Source organism: Serinus canaria, chromosome 19 (genome assembly GCF_022539315.1).
Source record: "Serinus canaria isolate serCan28SL12 chromosome 19, serCan2020, whole genome shotgun sequence".
Taxonomy (NCBI): domain Eukaryota; kingdom Metazoa; phylum Chordata; class Aves; order Passeriformes; family Fringillidae; genus Serinus; species Serinus canaria.
The window spans coordinates 8,263,204-8,274,101 of record NC_066332.1 but is presented as its reverse complement, the minus strand read 5'-3'; the positions used below and the strand labels follow the sequence as shown (position 1 = coordinate 8,274,101).

Here is a 10,898-nt window from a genome sequence, read left to right as displayed (position 1 = left end):
GGCTGTGAAAGATTTCCCAGCAAGCTGATAAATACAAAGAAAATGAAACAAACCAAAACAACACCCTTACCAGCGTTGATTCTCGCTTTAACGCTTTATGTTTTTTTTTAATGCCCGGTCCAAGCCGCCCCTGAGGGCGGGTGGGGAGTGGGGCCGGGCGGGCGCCCTCAGGGGCGGGGCGGGGCGGCCACGGCGGAGGCGCGGACTCCAAGTCCCAGCATGCCGCGGGGCGCGGCGCATGCGCACCGGGCCGGGCTTGAGTGGCAAGTTGTTTGTTCCAGCGAGCACCAGCTGCTCGGCACTCCGGGCTCCGCTGCTCCGCTCCGCGCCCCGCCGGCCTCCCCGCCGCTCCAACTTTTGCACCCTCTGCTCCCTCATCCCCTGCTCCTGCCCCCGGAGCTGGGAAGGGACAGACGGAAGCGGGGAGGGGAAAAAGAAAAAGAAAAAAAAAAAAAAAAAAAGAGAAGGCACCGACAATAACAGCCCCCCCTCCCCCTCCCCATTCAAAAACACAACATAAACCCCAGGGATAGATGAACTACAAATGAGAAAGAGGAAAAGATGGAACTGCACATCCTAGAGCACAGGCTCAGAGTGGCCAGCATAGCCAAGGAGAGCATCCAGTTGTTTACCTATGGATTAATCAAACTTGCTTTCCTGTCCTCTAAGACGAGGTAGGTGCTGGGGATGGGGCAGCGGGGGAGGGGGCGTCCTCCTTGCGGGGGGACAGTGTTGGGGGCGTATCCCCCTCGCTACGAGGGGACTGGGTGCTGGCAGGGCACCCTCCTTCTCTCCGAGGGGCTGGAGTGGGGGCATCTGCCTTGCAAGTGAGCAGGGCAACCTCCTTGGAAAGGGGGAGGGTTGATGGGTGCTCTCCTCCTTGGGAGGAAAGAAAAATAAAGCAGGGTCCTGGGATGGAGGACACCCCTCCTTGCAAGGGGACAGCGTTGGGGTGGGGGTCACCCTCCTTTCTGCCGAGGGGCAGGGTGCTGGGGTGGGTGATGGCACCCTCCTCCAGTAAGTCAGGCTGCTGGGTCAGGGGGGTCGCCCTCCTCGCCAGAGGACAGGGATTTTGGGGGGGTGCTGAGAACACCTGCGTGTTCCCTACGCACACCCCCCATCCCAGGACGGGGAGATGGTGCTGAGGATCAGCGCTGGAGTTGAGGGTGTCTCCGAGCAGCTCTAGGGCAGCCCCCGTGCGCCTCCTGCCCGCTGCCCGGCCGGGCCGGCCGATGAATGGGAGCAGGTGGGGGCCCGGCCGGGCCGGCCGCAGGCTCGGGGCGCCCGCCGGACAACAAAGGCAACAACGGCAGCCCGAGCAGCAGCAGCAGGAGTGCTGCTGGGTTTTTTCCCCTCTCTCGCTCTCTCTGTTTTTGTTGGGTTTTGGGGGGCTTTTTTTGTTGTTTTTTTTTTTTTTTCCCCCAAGGCTTGTTGTTCCTCGCAGCGCTTACAAAAAGAGCGGCTCCTCCACGGGCGGGTTTGTTTAAAAGGAGCTTTTCCAGCGCTGCCAAATTGGGGGATGCATGCCCTGCACTTAAATATTGTGGTGTTAACTCGTTTGGATTGTGATAGCTTTCAGGAAAAAGAAGAATATAGCGGAGGGCACTGGTGGCACTGTGAGAATTTTTTTTTTTAATTTAGGGGGAGGAAAAAAAACCCTCTGGCCAGTTTATTGGATGTACGTAAGGTGCTAGGCCTTTTACACAAAACAACTTGAATTGCAATTGCAGATTCTTCTGTCTTCACTTAGTTTGTTGACTTCACGCTATTCAGAAAGAGGAATGGGAATGTAAATAACACAGTTCAAACTCTTCTTGTTTTTCCTGCCTCATAATTAGTATTTCAGTTTTCTCCCCACATTCATTCTTGTATTAAGGTGGGAAATTTTCTTTGGCAGTAGGAAAATAATGAATAGATATTTGAGAAATAGAAAACAAATTAATTTGTTTTATTTCAAACTGTAATTCAATGCTCTCTGTTTAAATGCTTACAGATGAATGGACCCATTTGTGGTGTAATTTGATTACAGCCCTTTATCTCAAACTTCATGCCTTGAAATTTCACTCTGATTTGGGGCTTGTCCCAATTGGCTTTCTACTAACATTGTTTGCAGTGTAAAGTATATCAGCACCTTGTTTACTGCTGTCCCTGAATACTCCATAGGGCATTAAAGGGTCCTCAGTCTTAAGCTTCTATTTTTATGTGTTGTTTCATTGTAATTGAAAGTTGCTGCTGATTTTTTGAAGGTCTTGTTGCTTCCTCTCCCATGCTTAAAATGTCACTTTTACTGTCAACAATGAAGTCTTTAATCTGTCACTCTTAACACATAGACTGGAGTTTCTTGGGGCTTTTTCTGTTTGTTTGGGATTTTTATAATTTTTTTTTTATTTTTATTTTTCAAACTTCAGGGATGGTCATGTCGTTTTGTTTCCCATTACATTTCAGGTTTTCAATGTTAGAGACCTGTGAAAGGGTCAGGGCAGTAAGATAACCCCTTTGGGGTGATACCTTGTCCAGCATTTGGGTGCAGCACCTGACTGTTTTGTGTTGTCTCTGGTTGCTGTGCTGTCTTTTAACATATACACCGTGAGTATCAATCTTTCCTTACCTTCCATGGAATCTCACTGACCAGGAACAACAGATGTTTGTGGAATGATTTGTTGGCATGGGAAACTTCTCTTTATTTCCCTTTTGTTAATTTTGTTATTTTTGCAGCCAGTAGAGATGCAGGGGAAGCTTGTATGTGTCATTCTTGAGACAACTGACAGCACTGAAATGCTTTTCTCCTGAGTGCTTTTGCATGCCCTGTGGCAAACAAGGTCCCTGCCCCACGAATCTTCTCTGATCAACATCGGGTGGATAAGAAAGATGAGGGTCTCTGGGAGATGTAACTCTATACATTTATGACCTCGCTGTTTCTCTCTCCTCCTCCTTTAAAAAGTGAATATGCCCAAAAGTCAACAACTTCTTATAAGGGTGCGAGACAAATCTCCTATCCCACACACCCCATGTGCAAAGAACCCCTCAGGGGAGTGAAAGAGGGAGGTGGTCCACATCCCTGCCAATCTGTTCTAAAGAGATAGCAAAGATACCAGTTACTACATCACCTACATTTTCCCAGTGAGACTTTAAACAGAGTTTCACTCGTGCTGCAAGGCTGCCAGTAAGAAATAATGATTTGTAGGATAGATGTGACCCAAAGGGGTGACAATGACATCATCAGTATTCTTATGTTAGTCATGCAAGAAACGAGGGTTTTTACACAGCCTCCTGTGAGAAGTGATTTGGAGAGTCTCTTTCATGTTGTCATACATCAGGAAAAAGGGCTGGAACAGTTATTTTTTTAATCTGGCACATTTTTCTTAATCCTCTTGGGAAGGAAAAGTAACAAATCTCCCTTTTTATTTGGCCTTTTGCCACTCTCTCACACTCTTGCCCTTGTTCATGACACAAGTGTTTTAATTTAGCTTCTGTTACAATAGCAATATTTTCTGGTACAGAGAACAGCAGTTTTGAGAGTATTCTGATGGCCAGAAGCAAGACAGCAGCTAACACAGTGAAGAGGTGAGACCATCAGTGAATGAAATAGTGGGCTGGACTGAGAGAAAAGGAAAATGCTCTTAATCATAACTTTAAGTTAGGCATGAGGTATTTTATGCAAAGCTGCATTAAGAGAGGTCGTCTAGGAATAAATAATAGTGGAACTGCTAAGCAGTTACACTGAGGACTGTGCTCTTGGTGTTCTGCTTTTGTCAGTGCAGGCCTACTGATTTCAGCAGGCTCTGCCAGGCACCCCAGTGGAGGAGTGATCTGTGTCTTTTTTAGTGGCATGCTGAAGATTTGCATGTGTCTGATGTTTTTGCTGTTGCTGTCACCACCATTCTGGTGTTCAATTGATTGTGTTGGTTAGGGCATGGTGCTGATAGCACCAGGGTTGGGGATTCAACCCTCATACAAGCCACTCACCTAAGAGTTGGACTTGATTATCTTTGTGAGTCCCTTCCAGCTCGGCTTATTGTGTCTGGCTTGAATGTTCCTTGGTGCAGGTTCCGAGGATTTTCACCTATTCAGAAGCTGTGCACTGTATTTATGCAAGTAAATATAACAATTGTGTGTGGCTTCACCATTGTGTTATTTTTCTTTTGTATGTGCCTCTGTAAATGCTAGTTCTCTGGGACAGAGAGCTGTGCCCATCTGAAAACTCCTGCCTTCATCTCCCTGTGTGCTGCAGAATGAGCAGCTTCCCTCACACCAAAGTTGTGTCTCTGCTTCCCTGGTTAAACTGTCTCATGCTGCTGGGAGAGGTGCCACAAGTAACCTGCTGGAGGACTTGATACAAATACTGTTCTGCTACATTCTTGTCTTGATTTTTTTTTCCCCTCCTAATTGCAATATACTTTATAACTTCATCCAACAAGGAAAAGTGCTGGATTCTGCACCTGGGTTGGGGCAGCCCTGGGTGTGGGTACAGCCTGGGGAAGGAGATGTGGACAGCAGCACCACACAAAGGGACCTGGTGGTCCTGGCTGGTGGCCAGTGGGACCTGGGCCAGCCGTGCCCTGGGGCCAGCAGGGCCATCCCTGTCCTGGGCTCCAGGCCCAGCAGTGCCAGTGGGGGCAGGGAGGGATGGTCCTGCTCTGCTCTGCTCTGGGGGCCTCACCTCGAGTGCTGTGGGCAGGTTTGGGCAGCTCAGTGTGAGGGAGAAATGAAACGGAGAGAGAGAGTGCAAAGGAGGCCACGAGCACGGCGAGGCCGTGAGGGGAAACCGTGTGAGGAGCTGCTGAGGGCACTGGGGCTGCTCAGCTGGACCAGAGGAGCCTGAGGGGACTCACTGCAGTCTGCAGCTCCCTGGGGAGGGGAAGAGCAGGGGCAGACCCTGATCTCTGCTGGTGTGACAGTGATGGCAGCTGAGGAATGGCCTGAAGCTGTGTCAGGGGGGTTAAGGCTGGATGTTAGGAACAGGTTCTTCCCCCAGAGGGTGGCTGGCACTGAACAGGCTCCCAGGGCAGTGGTCACAGCACCAGGGCTGGCAGAGCTCCAGGAGTGTTTGGCCAACACTCAGGCACACGGTGTGACTCTCAGGGATGGTGCTGTGCAGGCCAGGAGCTGGACTCAGTGACCCTTGTGGGTCCCTTCCAACTCAGCAAATTCTGTGATTCCTTTTAGTGCAAAGGAGTTAAATCTGCATGGAGGACAGTTTGGGATAATGCATGCATTGAGCCACCAGTGCATGCAACAGATGGTAGGAAGGTGAGCCTACCCTTGTCTTTGCAGAGTATATAAAAATATATGGAGAGTCCAGGAAAATAAAGTGGGGTCAGGGTTCTTGCAAGCACTGGGTTTGTGTCATGTAGTTAGCCTGATTTCTGGGTAATGCTTTAGTAGACCCCTGAACATGTGGAGTCAATGCTAACAAGTTATTTTTCCTGTCTGTTCCAGTACCTAATCTAAAGATTTGGTAGTAAGCAGTGAAGTGTTTGAGGGAGAAAGGTATTATTTAAATTGTAAAGCTATTAAATTAATAATAGAATAAAGTTGAGCAGTTAGTTTGCTCACAGGGCTCGGTGTTTAAATGACCTAATTGTAGGTCATGTGTCAATTGTAGGTCATTACAAATTTTAAAATCTGAGGGTTTTTTGATACTCTTTGGTTTGAGAAGATGATTATTTTTCAATGCTGAAGAGAAGGAAAAAGTTCTGCATTTGTAAAGGATGAGACCTTGGTCACCTGAAATGTTTAAATGCAGCCATTCCAAATGCATCTGTCAGTCTGGGTTCTTTTTCAAGGTGCTTCAGTTTATGTATATTGGTGACTTGACACAGAATTAGACACTTTGCAAGCTTACAGGTTTAGCACTGCACACAGATGGCTATCCATGTGAATGGGATGCTTCCCAGAGAGGCTAGATGGGATGTAGTGATCCCACTACAATGGGATGCTTGGAGGCAGAACGTATTCTTGGTGTGGAGAGTCCTTAAAAATATTCATTCCAATAAAAATGTAGCAAGAAGTGAATGGGGAAAAAAATGTACGGAATAATCTGGATTTTCTTTGGCTTTTGAGCAGAAAATAAAACTAGGTTTATTGTCTTTACGTTTGTGGTGATATTTTTAGTAATCTGTCCGTTTTGCTTAGTAATAACTGACACCTCCACTTATGAACAGTGTGCTGTTGCTATTAATATAAGTGTTTCTCATTCCCTGATCATTTGTTTACTGTATAGGTGTCCTGAAATTGGAGATACTGTAATAAAAAGTCTATTTTGGACTTCAGAATATAATAGGAAAAACAAGTGCTTAAAATGTATCCATGTATCATTTGAGGACATTGAGATCAGCAGTCTGTTTCCTTTGGTATGAACTCAGACAAACACATGTTGTTTATGCCCTTATATGAGAAACAGATCGGCCTGCAACACTGCATGATTATCTGGCAAAGCCAAGTTACTCCTATCATTAAAACCTTTTTTTTTTTGGGTCTCTCATGGCTCCTGCCATCCTGTACATCCTAGGAAGACCACTGAGTAAAGGCTTTTGCCAGTTATAAGGTCATATCTGCTCATCTAAAACATGTTGCTCATGTTTCCTTTTGTTGTGGCAAAAACTCCCAAATGCCTTGAATATTTTATTTTCTGGGTATGTGTATATGTGTGTGATATCTGAGGTGTGGGGACTTCTTTTTCAGTGTGATTTGGTGACCATCTGTTACAGAAGGAGTGAGTGCTGATGTCCAGACACCACAGGAGGCTGCAGTGATGGGAAGCCTCATGGCTAGAGCTGCCTGCCTGCCCTTCCCCAGAGCACTCTGCTGCCCTGTTTGTGTCACCATGGGCATTTATGGTGCTGAACTTGCTGGTGGATGTTCAGGATGAGTAGAGCTAGTGAGAATCAGCTAACTGAGTAGGTGGAGAGAACAGAATTTACTTGTTTGGGCTAAGGAAATATATAAGCTCTTTAATTGTGGATGTCATCAGTTTGTGTTCAAGGCTGCTGGGTGTTTCAGCTGCTGCTGGGCTATGAGAGCATTCTGCAGTGTTTTAACATGTTAAACCTTGGAAGGAATAGGATTCCTGATGGTCTCTTACTGTTTATCTACACATGTTATTTTTTTCCCTTTATTTTCTGCTTCTGGCACATGGCTTACCAGTGGGGCACTGCCTGATTTTCTTTCTTTGCCTGGCAGTTCTGTCATGCAGTCAGTTCTCAACCTACCATGTGGTCTCATCAGGCTGAGGCTGATGCCAAGTCAGAAACTGACAGGAGTGCTTCGAAACTAAATGAGATTCCAAAGGTGGAATGGAAGTACTAGATCAAACCTAGAGTGCAATGCTGGGCAGCACTGTGTGCTGGAGAAATGTTGATTTAGATATTGTACTTTTAAAATAAATAGATATTTGCCTGTACTTTGTAGTGGGTTACTTGTTTGTCCTTATTTCCCATGTTTCAGTTCATTGGGAAAGCTGTCACATAGATGAGATGCATCACCTGTGGATAAGGTACAACATCAGTTATGTTAAAAAAACATCAATGGTGCCTGCTCATGTTGAGCTGAGAAATAGAAAAGATGAAAAAAAATACTCCTCTTTTGCCATGTAACTCATTAAAGATCCCCTCAGATGAGTGTTTTTTATTGTTTTGAGGTGAAAGTCAGTATTTAAATTAAAAATGTGGCTTTTATCAGTTAGATGGCTCTTCCTGCAAGCTGGTACTGCTGTGCTTCAGCAGCAGAGCCAGTGCAGGTCTGTTATGGGAAAGTATGAATACTGTGTATTTGTCATCTAGAAGTAACAGCTGAATTGTTCATTAACACAACAGTCTGAATCCACAGTCTACCCCTCTACTGAATTATAACTTAAACTATAATAACTTAAATCTCTATTTGATAGCTGAATTCTTTGGCAATGCCTTGGTCATTCTCTATAAAGATGTCTTTCTGTTGATTTTTTTCTTTAATTCTGTTTAGCACACCACCTCATTTATCCAACACACATCTTCTTATTCATCCTGCATGTTAGAGTTTTAATATATTTGGATAAAGGCTCCAATTCCTTTTCTCACCAGAAACAATATGGATTTGTTCTTTTGTTTACTGCCAACTCAAGAGTAAACTCCAGCTCTCATCTGCTGGTAACTGAAAGTTGGTAAAGGAAGAATTATCCAACAAGATTGTGAGGAAACATCTCCATTCATTATAGTTCAGAGTAAAGCCTCTGAGCTGCTGTTAGCATTTCGAAGTAAAAAGAGCTCTTCTCCCCACCTTCAACTCATCTGAGTTTTGTGTAGATAAGATATATATGTTAAGAAAGAAAACAGCAGGTAAAAATGTTCTATTATGGCACAAAAGAAATGAAGATTGATTAAGCCAGTTTCATTACTATTCAAGGCCTTGTTAGTCCCAGAAGTATTACACAAAGTTTTACTGTGCTGACCACTGAAATAGAGCATCTGATCTCATTTTTATGGTCTGATATATAATAAACATTATGTACTGGTTATTAATGGTTTATTTTCACATCCAGAGAAATGCAGTGAGCACCTAAACTTTCTCACCAACCAGAACAACCTTACTTTGGTCTGTTAAGTGTGGCTTACTAGAGATTAAAATAAAAAGCCTACTTCTGATCTGCAGCCTGCTTTAGGAAGCTCCCAGCAGTAATACCAGAGATACCAGATCTGCCAGCAAATACCAGAGCTGCTGTTTAGCACAGAGTTGGCATGTGGAAGAGAGGAGTGGCAAGTTTGCTTGGTGGCAGAAAACCATCCACTCATCCTTTGGGGACCTCTGAGGTATGCTTTTATGGGATTGCCTGGGTAGGCAAAGGGATTTTTTCAGAATTTTGGGGTCCAGTTATTGTTTGGTAATGTGATGGAATAAATGTTTTTAAGATACTTGTGCTGCTTATTGGCCAGTAATTGTGGGGAGATGTAGGCTGCTGTTGATGGTGAGCTGTCCTTGACCCAAAGTTTTTCAATACAAATTGTTTATAAAGTAGGATCCAAACCCTTTCAGGAGTGTGAATGTATGGCTGAGATGTAACTGTAAAGGAGAAGATCATATTTTCCTGTGAAGTTTTAGTGTTATTATTCTAGAGGATACTAGAGATAGCATAAGGTGTGCCTATTTAGGAGCAAAAAGCAACTTTTAAGTCTTGTGCAAAGTATTCAATAGATGAATATTCAATATTAAAAGTTGATACTGGGGGAATTTCTGAACCTGAGAGGGGAAAATTTACAAGTTTCAACATGGGTGGAGCAGTTAAAAATGTATGTGTGACTCTCCCTGACTTTTTCTGTTCAGACTTTTTGAAAATGTTACATGAAGAGAATCTGGGTAATGATATGCACTGGTTTTAGCAATATCTGAATATTTATCCTAGTTCTGTGATTAAAAGATCAGTATTCAGCCCTTTCTTATTCCATGCATGTTTTTACAGGGTGAGTTGGTGGAAGCTGATAAGTCTGAGACCTTGACTGAAATGGCCCATGTTAATCTTGCTTAACATTTGTAGTTTTTATTTCTTTTCCTAAAGAAAGATCGACTCTTTTCCCTTGATAACCTCTAAGGCACTCACTTGCAAATAAATGTATTCTTGGCATGAATAAAAAAAGGTAGCTCGTAATATTGAGAAGGATATACTCTGCATGCATCTAAGCAACTGTATACATTTACATAGATTTACTTAATCTTTATTTTTGTGCTTTTTTGAAAATGATGGATGACTTATCATGCTTAGTCTTTCAGTTGTGATCTTTTTCAAGCTACTTTTGGGTGGGAATCAGAGTTTGTAACATGGAAAGCAAACATTTTCATTTGCTCTTTTTAAACTACACCACACTATTAAATGTGCTAAGTATTTAGGAAAAAAAAAATCTCAGTTTATTTTGTGTTTATAACTAAGCAGTGTAACATGACCTGTACTAAACAAATGAAGCCAGTGGTGACTTGAGACTGCTTGGCAAGACATTGGAGCTGGGAGGTCTCAGCCTTCTACACCTACTTTTTATTTGCAGACTGGAAGAAGAAAACCAAGTTTACTTGCCTTTTCAGAAAAGTTCCTAATTTGTTTCCCAGCGTGGAATTAACTATTGATCATTTCAAACTAAACTGAGTAATTTGAAATTAGGAAAATACTGTGGAATCACCCATCTTGTGGAAGATAATACACTGTCAAAATCTGGTGTGTTGGGTAAGTGGACTGGTTACAGTGTCTTTGTCAGTGACTTCTCCTCAGCTGATGTGTATAATTTGCTTTGGAGTTTGGAGCAGCAAACATATTTTGATAAATGTTGTTTAAAATATCTCACACTCAAGATAATATTGTCTCTGAAAAAATTTTTGGATTTCAGCTATCTTTATATCAGATGAACTAATGTTAAAATAAAATTGTGCTCTTAATTGTTCTCATATTGAAACCACTTGGTTGCAGAAGGGTGGTGTTTCACTTTCACTGCTGTGGGGATAGATTTCAGGCAATTTATGATATACTGAGATGATGTGTTGGGAGTTGCATGTTATTACGCATTTGGCATTTTTGTAAACCAAGCAGGGTTTTGTTTTGTGTAGTTTGTTTGCATCTGCTGAGCCAGCGAGGTGTGAAACCACACACTTGTGGCTCAGTCTCTCTTGAGCTTCCTGCAGGTGAGTCTAGTTTGGGGATGGTTTTCTGCTGTGAGTGGTGGGACTGTGTGCTTTGCAATGGTTCCATCTCACAAATTTAGTGGTCACAAATTGACAGAGATTATGTTTCTTAAGAGATTTTTCTTCAGGTAAAATGCCACCAATGTAGAGTGGTTAAAGCAAATTTTTTGCAAACAAAATCAATGCTTCATTATGGAAAATAAAATGGATGAAGTAGCTGCATTGCAGACAAGGTACAGATGTGCAGAACAACTGGAATC

General features: G+C 43.5%; 1 protein-coding gene across 1 annotated transcript in view; it reads left to right on the top strand.

Moving 5' to 3' along the window:
- Positions 1–270: 270 nt before the first annotated feature.
- The window catches only part of CASTOR2 (cytosolic arginine sensor for mTORC1 subunit 2), a 127,292-nt gene continuing 116,664 nt past the window's right edge, over positions 271–10,898 (top strand). Inside the window, exon 1 of the mRNA XM_009098705.4 lies at positions 271–674. Coding sequence (XP_009096953.1) covers positions 562–674 — 113 coding nt within the window. The 5' untranslated portion in view covers positions 271–561. The remainder of the gene's footprint in view (positions 675–10,898) is intronic.